This window comes from Myripristis murdjan, chromosome 9, assembly GCF_902150065.1.
Source record: "Myripristis murdjan chromosome 9, fMyrMur1.1, whole genome shotgun sequence".
Classification (NCBI taxonomy): Eukaryota; Metazoa; Chordata; class Actinopteri; order Holocentriformes; family Holocentridae; genus Myripristis; species Myripristis murdjan.
In genome coordinates this window covers 7,314,307-7,332,001 of record NC_043988.1, presented here as the reverse complement: position 1 = coordinate 7,332,001, position 17,695 = coordinate 7,314,307, and the positions used below count along the sequence as shown (strand labels likewise).

At 47.2% G+C, this 17,695-nt stretch overlaps 1 protein-coding gene across 6 annotated transcripts in view; it reads right to left on the bottom strand.

Moving 5' to 3' along the window:
- Positions 1–17,695, bottom strand: part of fbrsl1 (fibrosin-like 1) — a 310,964-nt gene that overhangs the window by 35,799 nt on the left and 257,470 nt on the right. For all 6 annotated transcript variants that reach the window (XM_030060070.1, XM_030060065.1, XM_030060068.1 and 3 more), the window contains exon 6: positions 5,742–5,790. In XM_030060070.1, coding sequence (XP_029915930.1) covers positions 5,742–5,790 — 49 coding nt within the window. The remainder of the gene's footprint in view (positions 1–5,741; positions 5,791–17,695) is intronic.

The window sequence follows — 17,695 nt, the reverse complement described above, 5'->3', positions numbered from 1 at the left end:
CACTCGGCGAACAGGAATTCGATTGGGCGGCCGCCGCAAAGAGACTTCACACTGCAAAAACGCCAAATCTTACCAAGATTATTTGTCTTATTTCAAGTCAAAAATGTCTTAATTCTAGTCAAAATATCTCATTACACTTAAAATAAGACATGATCACCTCAGAAGTAAATTGTTTTTAGACAATTTTCACTTGTTTCAAGTGAAAATTCGCTTGAAACAAGTGAAAATTTGCTTGTTTCATTGGCAAAATTTGCCAGTGGAAAAAGTGAAAATTCACTTGAAATAAGTGAAAATGAGCTAGAAACAAGAAACAAATTTTGCCAATGAAACAAGCAAAGTTTCACTGGTTTCAAGCCAATTTTCATTTGAAAAGTTACTTCTGAGGTGATCATGTCTGATTTTAAGTGTAATGAGACATTTTGACTAGAAATAAGACATTTTTGACTTGAAATAAGACAAATAATCTTGGTAAGATTTTGAGTTTTTGCAGTGCATTTACATAGCACAAGGACAACAGGACCATACAGGCGGATGAAGTGCAAAAAGACAAGGCGCGCAAGATGCACTCATCACTCGTCTCCCTACAAATATACATACAACATTCAACACAGTCGCTCCAGATTCCAAAATGTCCTCCTCGGATATTTTGAGCGGCTGACAGCTAGGTGGTAACTCCCCACCTTTTCCATAGGCGCAGCGCCGTGGAGCCTCGCGAGCGGGCCTGCCCGTAAAGAGTTTATCTGCACTCTGCGGAGGTGCCTCGTACGTGCTCGGCAGCTACATTTAGCTTTTCATTCGCCTTCAAGGAACCGACAGCTGTAAACTCTGAACCGCCGCTCTATCTGATTCAATAAGAGGAGCACCCTGAGCCGAGCACAAGCCTTCACGGTGTTTTTTTTTTTTTTTTTTTTTTTTTTTTTTTTACTTAAACATGCCATCCTCCAGGAAATCAATAATTTGCAGGAGGTTCAAGACAGGAAATAAACAAAAACCAATAACGGTTAGATAACACTTGCCCTTTTACTGTACCTTCCTACCTCATAACCACCAACACAGCCAGACATTCAGCATCTGCTCCCTCTTGGGCAACAACATCCAGAGAGAGAGAGAGAGAGAGAGAATTGCAGTGTGTGCTATACTGTACTGTTATAGGTGTTATTAGTTTGTATCTATAACAGGTTGTTAACACACGGCGACCAGTGAGATGGAAGAAAGGCAAATATGAGGACAGGAAGAACGCTTGGGTGTCTGGGTTTTGCCCAAGACTATGTTCTGTGTGCATAATTACAGCGCACTGCCATCGGTGATTACAATGTTAGTCTTTCCTCTCCCCTGTTAACCCTGAACTGTTTCATTAACATGACAGACTGTAGGCCCGCGTGACCCTGACTGTTTGCACCCGCAACCGCTTGCCAGAACAAAGAAGTCCAGGATAGAGCGTGATGTTGAGACGCAAAAGACAAGTCAAAGAAACAACACTCACCGCCTGGAGAATTGTACAAGCTAAACATCATCAGAGCATTATATATTTATGTGTGCCGTAATGTTTGTGTATGTGTGTGTGTGTGTGTGTGTCTCCCCCAGCCTGCAACTCGACAGGCCTGGTGATCAGAGAAAAGCGGGCTTTCCATTGGTCCCACAGGACTGTGAGTGAGACCGGTAATGGGACACATACGCTGCATACTAAACCAGAGGAAAACAGCCTGTGGGCTGCTCTGCATTACACACAAACACATTACATGCACACAGAAAAAAAAAAAAAACAGTCTATGCCAAAAACAAACACTGTCCTAGAATCCATTACGGCTCAAAAACAACAACACTGGCACGCGGCGGAGACGAGCCTGGTGGCGGCTTTGCAGGCGGTAATAATAATAATAATTCTTCCTCATCATCACCAAATCATCTCATCCAGTCCCAGGCGGGGCCGCTGCCTCACCCTTTCTGACCCCTAAATCCTAATCTGGTGGCTTTCTTCATGTTGTTCTAACACACATTACCCAAACAGGATCCAGCTGATCTGGGTGACAATCAGAGGAGGCTCTGATTGGACTGTGTGGATGTAATTTCCAGCGTCCCCTAATCCTCTGACTGGTCCCGTGTCCACATTAGCGAGATCCACGGGGGGCCTCACTCACCCACCGACACGCAAGGGGAGGCCGCACGTGTGTTTTAAAGTGTGTGCGCGTGTAAAAAAAACAAAAAAAAACAAAGAAAAAAGCCTGTCTGTGTATGTGCATGTGGGTGAAATGTAGTAGCAGGAGAGTTATGTTTATGTGCAGCCATGTTCTGTATGGGTGTGGAGGGAAAATAACAACTCAACACCCTGACAGCTGACAACAGCAGTAGTCCAGCGGTCCAGTGGAGAGTAGAGCGAGCCGGACGCGGTCTAGTTGTTTCCTAAACCACGCTGCAAGTCTGGAAGTCATTGTCGTTGTGAATGCCGGGTTTTTCACGAGGCTGACGCCGGTCACAGGTCATCTGCATCACGCAGCCGGCAGGCCTGGCCTCTCTCTCCGCCCTGTCTGCCACGCTTTTCCACTCGGCAGTCAAAGCCACCGCGCTGACCAAGCAACACCCGTCCTATGACCGGGAGAGGAAGCCCGGCTCTCACAGTGGATACAGTGAAGCCAGTAACTTTATTAATATGCTGCTATATAGCAGAGGTGGGAAGTACAAATACTTCGTTACCGTACTTAAGTAGATTTTTCAGGTATCTGTACTTTACTTGAGTATTTAATTTTCTGCCGACTTTTTACTTTTACTCCCTACATTTGAACACAAATATCTGTACTTTCTACTCCTTACATTGTCAAAACAGGCTTGTTACTTCTCTCTCCCTCTCTCTCTCTCTTTTTGGTGGGGGCAGGCGAGCTCGTTACCACCAAGAAAAACATTCCAACACCTGCACCGGCACCGTACGAGAAGAAAAGGCAGAGAAACTTTCCAGGCTACAGCAGCGCACTGACATAGATTGTGAAACAAAGCGAAGAGTTGCCACTCCGCTGTATTTTCACTGGCTAACAGCAGCAGACTGGCTTAGCTTGTCTATTCAGAGAAGAGGTATCACTTTGGCTTATTTTTCATTCTATGTTATCACATGCATACTACTGCTCATTCATTGGTAGTTGAATTGTTAGGTCTGTTTGATCAGTAATTTACTTTTTTAAAACAAATAATAATTTAACATATTTTTAAATTATTGGAGTCAACATCTACTCCTTCAAGATAATTTATTATGTTCTACAACTCATAAACATACACCAACACTACATACTGAGTGTTTGAGCAGCATATCTCCTATGTGCTACAAAAAATCCATGGTAAAAATTATTAACATTAATGCTGAAGCCCTCCCCCACAGTTTCCAAAAATCCTGGAGGAAACCCTGCACAGAGAGGGAAAAGGAGAGAGGGCGCGGGGCGTGAGAGCAGTTAAGAAAAAGAAAACCATAAAGAGAAATCTGGAGACATGGAGGAAGACAGTTGCCAGGGAAGATAACGTTAGCCAACGACAAAACAGAATCGGAGAAGCAAGAAAAAATCTGTTGAAAGTCATATACGTTAAGTATATTAAGTATTGAGAGTACCAAAGCTGTTATCAAGGTGCTCATTCAAGACCTCTGGTCAGTTCAGTCTTGATTATTGTGTGAAACTGGGCTTGCAGCAAAACTAGACTGTTGCGTGATTTTTATTCTCTCTGTACCAGCACTTTGCAGGTTGTTAATAAAAGAGGAAATGTTCCTGTTTTGTGTGCCCTGAACTTTTTTTTCGTCAAAAAGTTATCAAAAAGGTATATGTATCATTAATGGTAAAAAAAAAAAAAAAAAAAAAAAAAATCATTTTTACTTTTGTACTTAAGTACATTTCAGAGCCTGTACTTTCTTACTTTTACTTGAGTAAAGAAGTTGAATTGGTACTTCTACTTTTACCAGAGTCTTTTCTCACACAAGTATCTTTACTTCTACTTAAGTACAGAATGTCAGTACTTTTGCCACCTCTGCTATATAGTCTGTTGAACCTGTTATACCTGGGAGTTGGTGCTGATTAAAATGTAGGTAAACAATAGGGCTACTCAGTTTACATCACAATACACTGCAATACTCAGTACCACTACACAACTGCGGAAAATGTATAACTTGTGCATAAAAAAAATACAACCTACTGCATAATACCAGGACAGACTAACAAACCATACAACATTTGAAATGAATCCAAACAATTTCAGCAAAATGATCCCAATGCACACACTAAACACAGTGCAGTAAAAATGCAGATGGAAATAAAGAGGATCAAGAGTCAACATAGTATTGCAAAACATAATAAAGACAATCAGCTGTTTTGATTTTTTTTTTTCTTGCACAGTTCTAGTAAATAAGGACCTCAAGTTTGTGATCAACAGGCAAACCGCCACGGCGATGAACAAAATTCAATTATACTCTCAGCAGAGGAAAAAGGCCTCTATATATATCTTGATAAATAGAAGGACCGAAGGAAAGCGCTTTCTCACATGAACAGACTGTGACCTTTGGAGATTTGAACTCATACTGGAAAACTTTGGATCCTTTAGTTGCTGGTAAAAAAAAAAAAGAAGAATTCGAAGAAGCAATTGAAAATATTTATATCTGTTTCTGCACTGATGTAAACAGTTTGACACTATGTCCTATGATATATGCTGCAAATTTACCTCAGAGATGCTTCAGTCTGGCACCCCAAATGAAAAGTGTCCAGAGTAAACTATATGTATGCTACACCCCTGATTAGGAATACATAGTGGTGCCTATTATACTGACATTTTTAACAGTCCAGTTGAGGCAGTCTCATCTATTTGTCCAATCTGGCTTGCAGACACAGACCTCCCCCCCTCTTATCCCCTCCTCAAATGGCCACATTTTACACTGCTCTCCTCTGCCTCCTTCTCCCTCTGCTTGTGTTAATGGCCCTGCTTCCTGGTCCCTGCCCTGGGGGGACATGCTCTGCATGCTGCTATCTGTCACCGGGAGGCTGATCTCCCCTCCTCGCCTCCCTCCATCCAGGACTTCACACCTCTCTCCCTGCCCGAACCTGACACACATCCTCGCGGTTAGTGAATATTCAGGTGCATATGCCCACGCGGTATCCTTGACGTGCGCACGGCACCAACACACACGTGGCTTTGCACACACGCGCACACGCAAACATACAAAAAAGGCCATGTAAATTTGCTGAATGCATGCATGAACACGCAACAGCACGCAGACACACAGGCATCATAATCCACATATGTGCATATGTGTGCGCACACACACTGTTTTTGTTGGCTTGAGGGGGGGTGGGGGGGGGGCTGACAAAGCTTTCTCCCTCTCCCTCTCTCTCTCTTTTTCCTCTGGCGTCCATTATGGTCCCAGCCTGCTGTCAGAGAGCTTGTATTGCCTGAGGGGAAGTTCCCATTTGTGGGAGCATGTGGCGGGGAGGCTCTAAATCCCCTCTAATGAACCAATATGTAGGAGGGCTAAGCCTTTGGCGGGGTCGTCCAAAAAAACGCCACTCGGCACCCGGGCAAAAATGTATGCATATGTAGTCACCAGACCTTGTTTATATCTGCTGACATTTAAATCTGAATGGGAGCCGGAGGATTAGAGCGGGGGAGATTTTGGACTCATTCGCAAACCCAGTTGCTGTTGTGTGTGTGTGTGTGTGTGTGTGTGTGTGTGAGTGAGTCAGTGCACAGGAGACTATAGAGAAAACAGAGCGGGCTCTTACCTTTGGGTGTGGTGGGGGAAAAGAGCTTCTCAGATCCTACATCAGACACCTGGAGGAACAAGAAGAGACAGTCCTTTAGTGGAATCATTCGGTGGACACTGGATACGGGGGTGATCATTGTTCATTCCTGTTTACAAAAAGCCTGACTCATGTGATCGGGGGTTAGTCATCAAAACTGACTTCCCTTGAGCACACATGGGGATGCGATCGTTGGGAGGCAAAGTCCAACACCCTCTCAGCATAATAAGGACAATCAGCCACCTCCCGTCAGGCAACGGGGAGAGCTCACTGTGCACCTGACAGCCCCTCTCTGCCTCCTTCCTCTGAAGGTAACATTAGGGGGCACTGTTGTGCCACCTGAAAAACCTCAAAAAGGGACGTCAAAGAGAGAGGGGAATCAGCAAGGTGGCTAAGCGGCATCCGAGCACAAAGGCCCCTGCATACCCACTAAGCCTACGAAATCTAATTTGGTTCTGTAATGTATTTGCATGCAACAACACAACCCATGACTCGAATGTGATTGTACTCTTAAAGCGCTGTCCTTGTTTCACATGCAGCGACAATATTGGAGGTAAAGTAGTTGACTGGATGAGCCATTTGGCGGGGGTCGAAGACGGTGGCGACTGAGTTGGCCACTGTGGATGAGGGTCAGATAATCAAATATCAGTCCAACGGCTGAGGAAGAAAGGCATCTGACTATTAAGCGATAGTGCAGACACGTAGACTAAACACTGCAAGGTATTTTCCCCTGCGCTTCAGATGGATGTGTAGATTCTGGCACGCGCTTGGCGAATCAAAGCACACCATACATTTTTACAAAAATACACCGCCACCGGCCAGACACAAAATATTTAAACCCGGCAATTGAGAGGCAGTAAATCCACACACACACACACAACCTGGCACGGCGCAGAAAACCGTGACAAAAAAAAATTTAAAAAAAATCGACGTGCTCGGAAGATAACATTAACAATGAACATCCTCCTTAGCCTGTAATGTCAGCCTATACGGGGGCTTTGTGTAAACTCCCGATTTCCCTCTGCCTTCCGCGGCGCTCATCTGGGATTTGCAGACTTGTGAAAAGCAGTAAGAGCCGAACATATGTTCCACCCAAAGGGCCCGAGTGTCCTTAACTGCCATGCTTGTATTTTATGCAGCACAAAGGGAGCATATGTAAAGAATGAACAGTGAATCAGAGTGAGTGCAAGAGAGACAGAGACGGAGAGAGAGAGAGGGAGAGAAAGCAAATGATTTTGGTAAACACAGATGGCTGTCCTTGGCATCCCGCGCGTTCTTCACAAGTGTTTTGAGGACGTCCTCTTCTTTCCAAGACCTCCCCATCGCTCCTTCTCTGCCACTGTGTTACTGTTCTCCACCATGTTTGTCTGTCTTTGCTTAATATCTTGTCTCGGCGCTAACCACAACAGAACTCCAAAAAAAAAAAAAAAAAAAAAAAATTTCTCGGAACAATCCAGGCTTATTCACATGGCGGCCGTGTTCGCAACATATTTGGGTGAGGAAAAAAAAAAAAAAAAACCCTACCTGGAGGACACTGAAGCACTGATGCAAGCTGAGGCACAATTAACAGATATTTGGACAAAATATATAATAAAATGATCCTTTGATGTTGAGGATGAGCAGAGCTGAAGAGGGTCTAAATGAAAGTCTTCACCGAACAGAGTTAAGGGAACATCCCATCATAATTTCAGCTCATGTCCTTCAAACTTCAAACTGATAACATTATGCTTTATATTCTTAATGGCAATTATTTGAAGAATGTTTATGTTACGTTTATGCTGTTTATGTGTCTGCTTGCATTAAATTACTGCTAAAAAGTAGCAACTGAATGCTAAAAGGTCGACTAGTTTCAAGATTAATAAGTAATTGTTCAGAGACAATGAGTTCTTATCTGATTTCCTGAGGTTTCCCACCTCGACTGGGATGGAAAATCAGATATCAAGTGAATAACTACCAAAACAGGTCAATATTTCATCTCCAGTTTTGTCTTGATACGAGGAACAAAGGAGACAGATGTGAGCGCTCAGCAGATGAGGAAAAGGACTGTGAGGGAGTGGAGACACGGAGTGTTGTGCATTGCCCTCTTGCAGTCTCCCATAACCAGGGCGCCAGGCTACAACACAGGCTCTTTGTTAGCTTTGGACGACATTAAACGCTCCAGTACCAAGGCTCGGCACTGTAGCAGCACAACCTCAGACTTGAATCGCGGCCCTGGAGGCCCTGGGAGAAAAAATATGGGCTCAGAATGAAATGAAGCTTGTCAAATGGACACGGGAGCTGGCTCGAGGGCTTGCTCGGTGTGGTACGGGGTCACAAACGGCAAAAAAAAAAAAAAAAAAAAAGACAGGGCAGGTCATGCCATAACCCGCTATAACCATTAAAACAACTGTTATGACCAGAGTGGTTATCCAGAGAGTAACGCAGACATAACATCTTGCGAACAAGAACAGAGAATGTGTACGCTGCGCCTGGATCTATTTATTCCCATCCAGTCCATTCTGACTGTGCACTGGCCTGTTATATGTTCCAAAAGTATTCTAAGCAACGTCAACAACCAATATTTACCTTTTAATGCTGTGTTTTGCACCTGCCAAGTCTGCATGAGTCAGTCGCATAGTCCACAATTACAAGGCCGGCTTACAAAAGCACTTCTTAAAAAGGCATGTCAAGGCAGAGCCGTGATTTGGCGAGCCGCTGTTTTTGCAGAACTTTCTGGGTTTCGCAGGTCAAGTTGACATTTTTTCGCGGGGCCGTGCTGCTGGCAGCCGGCGCTGCCTGCGGTTGTGGCGCACAGAGGTCATGTATAACAAATTCTTCACACTCTCTTTGTTGAGGGAACCCTGGCTGCCATTAAAAACAGACAGAGAAAGACGAGACAGAGGGGGAATAGAGAGAGAGAGAGAGAGAGAAAGAGGCAGACAGACATGAGGAAAAAAAGAGGAGCAAAGGCCAGGCTTTCCAAAGGAAACGGGGAAATTTAACCATTTCAAAAAAACAAGGGGGGGGAAATTTAAGCCACACTGCCTGGAAGCCAAAAGCCCTTGGAGCGGGCCGCAGGAAGCCTGACCTTTGTGGGGGCCGTCTGCTATTTGAGCCTGGGGCTTCAGGGGCCCGGCCTCCTCTCTGGAGGGCCGTCAGCAGGCCTCAGCTTTCCTTCCCTATTCTATTCATTAGCCATGCTTTATGATTCAGCTTCCTCTGAGCCACACAAGAGCTCCCTGAGGAAAGAGGCTGCTGGAGAGAGGGAGAAAAAAGGGAGTGAGACTGAGGGAGGGGGGAAAAAAGCAAGGAGGAGGTCATAGGGCCCAGCCGGGGCTCAGCTCTCAGCAGCTGCGAAATCCTCCCGTTTCCTCGCCAGGCGCAGAGGGAAAGAAGGAAAGAAAGAAAGCGAGGGAGGCCAGGGAGGGAGGTGGGCTAGTAAACCCACCAACAGAGCACGGACTCCCCAAAGAGCCACACGCGGAACCATAATTCCCAGATTTAGAGAATGCCAAATTACAAATTACACTGCTGTTTGTTTTAAAAAGTCCCCCAACTTCCCTGAACACCAGTGACTTATTGGCTGCATAAATCTCCAGATAATAGCTGAACCGCAGAGGGAGAGCAGAGAAGGCAGCAAAACGTCACCGGTATTAAGTGAGACGTTTACTGCGAGGCATTTCTGCATTTGCTGTCACAGCAAAGAAGCGGCGGAGGAAAAAGGAAAAAGGAAAAAAAAAAAAAAAAAAAAAAGGAGGCAATTTTCAGAAGTCCACATCACTTTTACTTAACAACACTGCAAGCTAATTAATTTAGAAAATCTGAGACAGGCTTAATTGCATTCTTTTAGTGCTAAAACGCTTCCACGCTTCATTTTTCCGCACAAAGGGCTGGGCGAGCGAGGCGGTGCGAGGCGGCGAGGGAGGGCGGTAATCAACCGAATGACCTTCAGGCATGAATTTATGAAAGGCATTGATCAGTTAAGGCTGTGATTTCACCAAGACAGGAAGGTCAGCAATTACCCAGATTCAATTAACCTCATTTAGTAAAGACTGCTGAGAGACCAATTTCTTCCACCGCCAACCCCCCCCCGCCTACCCAACCCCCACGCTTTATATCAAACGATCCCCGGGCTGGCCGTCTACCTTTGATCTGAGAGCTCCTATTGCATGCCCTGCATACCTCGGAGCTGAGCGGAATATCTCCAAACAAGAGAGGAGGAAATACCACGGCCAGAGGTTAGGTAAATCCAGACTGAACACAACTAGATTCCAAATCCAGCACCCCCCCCACTCCACCCCCCCAAGCAGCCCGAGCCCTTCCCCACCCTGGTAAAAATATTATTTTTTTTTTTCAACGCAGGCTGGCAGTGCGATCACAACAGCTGCAGCATGAAAACAAAAGAAACCTGCTCGTAGGCTTTGTTGTGGGCTCGCGTCGGCAAAGCCTGTAATTACAATTTAGTTCTGAGTAATTTGGCACATGCCACGTTCTTGACAGGCTGTTGTAGGACAAGCTCCCCTTTGGTAAGGAGGCTAATCTTGACACGTACGCACCGCACGCCAGATATGGACCGAAAGTCATTATCGATTAAAAAAAAAAAAAAAAAAAAAAGGGAAATGAGATACCCATCGCTTCAAGAATAAGCCACATGCTATTGCGAAATGATGACGTAACGAAACACAGTATGCTTTACAGGTCGCTATACACCTTCTTTCCTTGATTGGCGATGTGATATCACTTGAACCAAATAGTCATCTGTGTTTTAGTCCATAGCCGTAAGCAGAGGCAGGAGCAAACAACTGTATGCATAGTGAGTGGCACACTTTGCTCTTGTGTAATTGAGCGTAATAGAGCATGCTAAACAAACACAGCACGTTGCTGTGCATACCTCCCTGACAGCCAAATGACTGGGTTTGATGCCTTGAGGGAGGAGGAGGCACCTGATGCTCCCGTATACCAGTACATGGTTCATCTGGGCCGGCACAGTACGGGAGAGCGGCACTGACATGATGTATCGCAGCACCACGTCCACCAACCAGGTGCTTTTAGAGAGAGAGAGAGAGAGAGAGAGAGAGAGCACACACTCTAACAGAGATGAGCGAGCTCTCAATTACCCTGGCAGAACCTCTCTGTCCGCGGACCCCCACCTCAACACCTCTCACCCTTACACACACACACACACACACACACACACACACACGCTGTTAATTTCCTTCCCCGCACGGCGTTCCATCACTGTCAACTTTCTCTTTCACTGCCCTCTCCGTCTCCTCCAGCTTCTTCTCCACTTGTCCTCCACCTCTCCGCTACTGTTATGGCTTTCGACGGAGAGTGTCAACGTCCCATCATCATGGTTAAAAAAAAAAAAAAAAAAAAAAAAAAAAAAAAAGCCTCCTTCATAAGGCTTTTCCCAAAACATTCAAAGATAAAATCCGTCGGAGAAATTTGTACATACTTCTCTTTGAAAGTTCTTGAGCAATGACACAAAACACTGCAAACTGGCATCTGCTTAAATTAAAATAAATAAATAAATAAATAAAAAAATACTGGTGTTGGTTGTCATAAAGTAAAAACATGTCCGTTAAAAAAAATTGCGGGGGCTGTAGTTTCTATGTTCATGTAGGAGTGCTTTGATAAACACTTCCATCAGCACCCACTCGGGGGCCCACGAGGACCGTCGACCTTTAACCCCGGACGCCTTCCGCGCTTCCGGTTTTTGCCGCTCCGCGCTTACCCGTCCCGCGGAAGCTGCATTAGCGATTAATGCCGGGTTCGCCACGCACGGTAAGGCCTATAGCTCCCAGGCTGCGACGGGAGACACCGAATTAATTATCTCCCCTGCATTTGTCCTTCTCCCCTACCACCCCGCCCCCACCCCTCGCTTTCCACAAACTTAATGACCTCCCGAGCGGTCGTTTATTATAAAGCTGCCGCGCCGCGCCGCTTTCCCAGGGCAGGGAAGAGCGACCCAGCTACCTCTAACCTCCCCTACCCGCCGACTGCCACCCGCTTGTCAGCGCAGGGGCCGGGACGGCTGCAAACCCCGAGCGTGCACGATGGGAAATACAGCGGGACGGGAAAAGAGAGGAGAAACCTCCCACGCACCTGTCAGCCGACACATACTCGCCTCAACTGGAGCATCATTAAGATGATAATGAATTCCATAGTGACCATACAGGATGGAGTAGTCCCCCCCCCGCACGCACAACACCCGTACACACCTCTTTATATTTAGCCCCGAGTGCCATTTTCATAGCTACATGTGACACGTGTGTGTGTGCGTGTGTGTGTGTGTGGAGGGGATGGAGGGGGAGTCGCCGACTCCTGTTCCTCCTTCCACCCCCCTAGCAACAGAGGAAGGGAAATGAATGCCAAGAGAGGAGCGGGGAGGGTTGGAGGGTTGCAGCTTTGTGTAAAATATTACCCTCCGTCTCACTTACCGACACCATGCACACACACACACACACACACTCACACACCACCAAACCTCTTCCTTCCCCTCCCTCCCCTCCGTCCCCCCCCGGCGGTGCAGCAGTTGCTAGCCCTTATCACGGCCGCCTGTCAGTTTAGTATACAAATTAGCAGTCTATCAGGGGAGCGCAGGGACCTGTTTCATCAGCGGGGAGAAGGGCAGAGGCACGCATTGCATTAAAGCCCCTCGCCGCCGCAGACGGAGAGGGTCACAAATCAGCGCCGCGGCAGGCCCACAGCCAGCGCTAACCAGATAAGGAGAAATGAAGGGAAAAGGACATGACATACTTTGTCAGAGTGGGGCCAGACGTGCTAAAACTCCCCCTCTGCAAGGGCCGAGGCATGGAGGTGGCTTGGAGAAGGGGAGGGATAGAGGGATGGCGGTCTGTGACGAGTTACAATCTCAGCCCCGGAGACGAAACAGGGGTGAAAATCGAAGAGCAGTGATGGAAATTTTTTTTTTAAAAAGAGTAAAGACTCCCCATTTGGGAAAAAAAATGGGAGTCAGAGAGGGTGCTTTCACTTGATTATTACCTAAAACTCGCAGGGAAATTAGGCCCCGGTGCATCCCCACTTTAGCCTGTGAAGTGAACCTGTGCAAGTTAATACCGGCAGAGACAAAACGGCTGCGAAGGGCTCTCATTAAGCGGCATAATGCAATGAGGCACAGTCTAAATTGCAGCAATAAAAGCCGACAGACAAATCATCTCGACCATCGCTATCCATTTAACTCAATTAATGCAGCACCGGATCCGAGCTCGGTGGCATAAAAGCACGTGTGGCTCTCCACCCTTGTGTGTGGTAGTAATGGTGGCGGTGGCGGGGGTTTAGGGGGGGGATTAGAGGGCGATAGTATTATCTCTCTTAAGGTAAGATAAGGGTCAGCATGGCACAGCCGTTGCACTGTGATTAAGCCACGGCGATGGAGCACGAGAGAGACGGAGGGAGGGAGTGCCAAAGAGATATAAAGACAACGGGAGACAGAAAAACAGAGGCGGGAGATAGCGGCGGCTTGGCTCGGCGCGGCATGTCTAAGTGTGCGAAGGGCGTGGCCTTCTTTCCTTTTTAATGTCAAAATGTGTGCCAGCGGAGATAAGAGCCGCAGGTAATCTCCCGGCGGAATCGGGGAGCTGTTCTTCATTACTCCCCGGCCCTGATAGGAATCAGACTACCGGTGGCTTCTCCTGGCTCTCCAGGCTCCTTGGCAAGCCGCGATGGCAGATAGCCCTTTAAGACACGGCTCGCTGCCTCCTGATTGGCTGGTCAACAGCCACGGCCAAAATCCCACCTCCTCCGGGGGGGCGGCGGCTGTGAGGAGGTGTGATAGGAAGGGTCACGGAAACTCGCCGTCCCCCGTATCCACATCATCCTTTTGTTGTAAAGCCTTTACCCCTATTGTCAGTGTGGGAGGTGGAAAATAAAATAAAAAAAAAAAAAAAAAAAAAAAAAAAAAAAAGCCTATCTGGATGTTATTGTCTGAGAGGCAGGAGAACAGACAGGCAGATTATTTCAAAAAAACAGCTTTCTCCGGAGCCCTCACAATGCGGCACCGTTGTTGCCGTGGAGAGGATCCTAGAGGAGATAATAATAATATTCCTAGTCGGAGCCTTTGCTGCAGTCGAGCTCCCTCCTAACAGAAAGATACACATCATTCTGACTGGCCCGCCGTGACATAATCGCCCTGCGGAGAGCTGCAGGCAAGCTTGGTAGGCAAACCACCTCTCACTGCAGCTTGTTAAGAGAAAGGTGGCTTTAAGCACTGCTCAATAGAAACTCCTATTGAACTTGTTTTTTTTTTTTTACTCCATCTGAACAATGTCTAGGTGAGTCATAGCCCACCTCGGGCTACGCAAGTTACATTCTCCCTTTCTTTTCCCTCTCTCAAGACGGGCGCTGCGCTTTTGACTTGGAAGAATTCGCTAAGAGGGGGAAAAAAAAAAACAAACAAAAAAAAAAAAACTCGGCTTCCTCGGATCTTAAATAATGCAGTGATAAAAAAGCTGTGACCCCTTCCCTCGCCTCAACCCACACACAGAGAATTTCTACCGCAGTGAAAGACAGCGCACAAAGAGAGGAAGAAGAAGAAAAAAGGCAGAGCTGGCACCACATGGAAATGTGTGGTAGGCACCGGTTCGCTCCTCTGGGCGCGGACGCCTTTAATGAGAGGAAAAAAATGCACAGCAAGAGGCGCATCTCACCCGGACCATGCCAGTGATTTTGAGTAATATGAATCACCTCCCCTCTAACACAAATAAATGTTGTGCTAATGCCAGTGGGAGTTTCGGGCTGGCTGGGGGGGGGGGGCAGCAGGCGGCGGTGCAGGGGATCTCGGCTCCACACGCCAGCCTCCCCGATGCTAATCTGCATCCCACGGGCTCCTAAACCCCACACCCCGCGCGCTCTAGATCCTCATGACCCCTGACTTTTCCTGGTTTTGGCACTCCGCTGGGCTCACAGTTTATTGGGATGCAAGGAGGGTGGGAATGTGTTGATGCTGGTTCAGTAACGGCATCTCCCTTCAACCACAACAGCAGCTGAATGGAGGCAAAGGGGGATTTAGGAATTCAGTCCGGCATCCCCCCCCGCTCATATGTCAGCCACCAGCATGAAAGTAGGCCAGCCTCTCAGGATCAATACAGCCACTTGTCTCGCAAAGGAATGAGGCCGGGGGGGGGAGAGGAGGTGGCAAGCGGAGGGAGTGAAAACTCAAATGGGGGGCAGGGACGACCGGCACCCTTTGCCAAACGCCGCCCCGCCGCCCGCCGCCCGCTCGCCACTCAAACATCCAAACAGACACGGTGTGTGCTATATAAAGCACAATCGGACCTCTAAAATCCCGGGGTCATGTCGGAAAAGGGATGCGGCACATTAAGTGGAATTTACTTCTGAAGCGGACACCGGGACTCGGGTTTCTGGCAGCCGCAACCCGAGCCGCTCTCCGAGGCCTCGCATGCAGGGGGGTTGGACAGGACATCCAATGCCCGGGCAGCACCCCTTTTAGAAATACCTCCACCACTCCGCCGCTCTTATAAATAGAGGGAGGAGGCGGGAGGAGGTCACTGTACCATGTTGCCTCAGCGTGATGCGTCAGAATCACGACGGATGGAGCCTCATTTCGTAACCAAACGCAGCGAGACTCGGGAAAGAGAGCGGCTTCATTTGTGACGTTCATCGCTCGTTGTGTTTGAGCTAGCACTCACTGGGTTAAGTGATCTGAGCTCCAAGGCTTCAGGAGGGACTTAAAATAGAAGCGGCACCCCAGCAACCTACATTATACCCTCTGCTGCGTCACAGCCACACATCCTTTATTTAGACTATGGCGTTGTCCTTTTATTGATGTCTTTATTCGTCGACATGAATCCATGACAGGGTCCTGACTCTGGTATGTCATGGAAGGGAGTTTATTATAGGCAGGTGGGCTGAGCTATAAACTCCCCATACATCTTTCTCATGACACGGCACAGCTCTGCAGCTCTTCTGTCATTGGCAGTCCAGATGTGTGACTTTACGAGGGGGGCTGGCGTGTATAAATAAACATGATGACATATCGGTGGGACATGCCAGAAGCCTTGCTCTCTGGGAGCAGAGGCGGCGATGGGGGCGCTGAGCTAACTGTGCTCCTCTAGGGAATCCGGCACAAGCGAGTTTAACGCCAACGCGACAACTGCAGAGACCTTGTGAGAGAGCTTACGGCTTTAGACTTCACACTTACTGTGTAACATCACCCCGGCATACCACTCCGTGACCTGACCTTGTGACAATGGCCGTGTTACCGCTGGTTTTCAATTTCACAATGATTCGCTGTTGCAATTTAATGGAGATTCGTGGATAACGTGCAGAAGCCTATGGAATCTATGGCTTGTGGTGCTGTATAAGGACTTTTGTGATACCACATCAATACTCGACTGGACTATGCATTCAACCTTACAGTGAATCCAGAGGACTACATCATTACTACTGTGCACAGCAACTGCCCTATAAAGCATTCAAATGTTACATGACATATTTTGTCAGAAAAGTAAGAGGCAGTAATTTCTGATTATGATGTAGCACCTGTAGAGGAATTTGATCTGGCATCCATCTGCACAAATACCCGGACAGGCCTATGTGGAGGTGGATGGGGTGGATGGGGTGGGGGTATTTTAGATGTGTTTGCATGGCTACAGCAGATTTATGAGCAATCGCTGGAGAGGGGACCATTAAAAGTTGTCGGCCATGCCAAGTATATGCAGAGCATCATTCGCTCTGGATTAAAATATAATGAAGCAAGTAAATGCAACTTTGTCTTACATGCAACTCTTTCAATTATTCATGTGGAAAGAAAAAAACAACAGGCAAATAATTTCCCCTGGAGCACTAATACTCTTTTCTGGGGCTTGCTCATGATGGCAACAATGAATATCTTAGCACTTGTTAAAAGCTTTGTTTTCCTTGGATAGTCGTGGGCTATGTGTGAGCTCAATGAGCAAAGAGGACATGAACTCACATGCGGAGGCCAATCATTTTCACCCCCCAGTATCCTGGCTCCGATGAGGTCATTTGGTGTGTACATTATGCATTGCATTGATTTCTGCGCATGGTGAACGGCAAACGGCAAGGTTAAACAGCTCATTACCGCAGCGCTGGATCGCCTTAACAAAGCTGTTTCCTGTCAATAAAGCAAACCTGTCTATAACGCTCTCAAACTACCTCTTAAATGTTGACTTGTCTCCTCTTTCAAAAGGACGCCTGCTCTTGTCTCTGAGTGTCGAAGCAATGCTTATAACTGATTTAATTAGGTGTTTCATTTAAAAACTTAATTCTACGGCAACCTTCGTTTCCCGTGACTTTATTTCAGCGTCTGAGCATTAAGAGACACTCAACCCGGCTCAGGTGGCTCCTGTCTGTATTTGAATAGGAGATATGCTAACAGATGGAGTCAAGACAGCAGCTTGTGTGTTCAAGCAGCCCTTTCTCACATTTGAGAGAATGCTTGGATTAGTGGGCCCAGGCTCCGGGGCCTTCATATGCCATTCACTGCTCAGCGGAGTAGGAATAAATCCGATTGGGGGATATGTGTTTGCATATCATGTCTGTAGGCGTTAAAGAGGCATCATGGTTGGATGGTAAAGGCCATTGTAAACAGAGTCTCTGATGGAAAAAAGATGGATAATATAGCCAGGGAACCCTAAGCCCCATCATCCAGGATCCGGACTCGGGGAGGAAAAAATCCCCACAGCATCCCATGACCAAAAAAAGCCAACAAGCTGCCTCACCGGCCCACAACTCAATGCCTCTACAAGCCCCACACTCTCTCCTCCCCTCTGTAGTGTTGAAAAGCTTTAGCTGAGAGAAGGGAATTTAATCAAGTGTTAAAAGCTGTGAGGCTGGGCACAGCGGGATGAGGAAGGCAAGAGGGGGGGGGGGCGGCGGGGGGGTTGTGGGTGGGCGAGCCTAGCTCCCAGGCATGTCTTCTTCATGCTGCTCTTGTTATTCCCTAACAA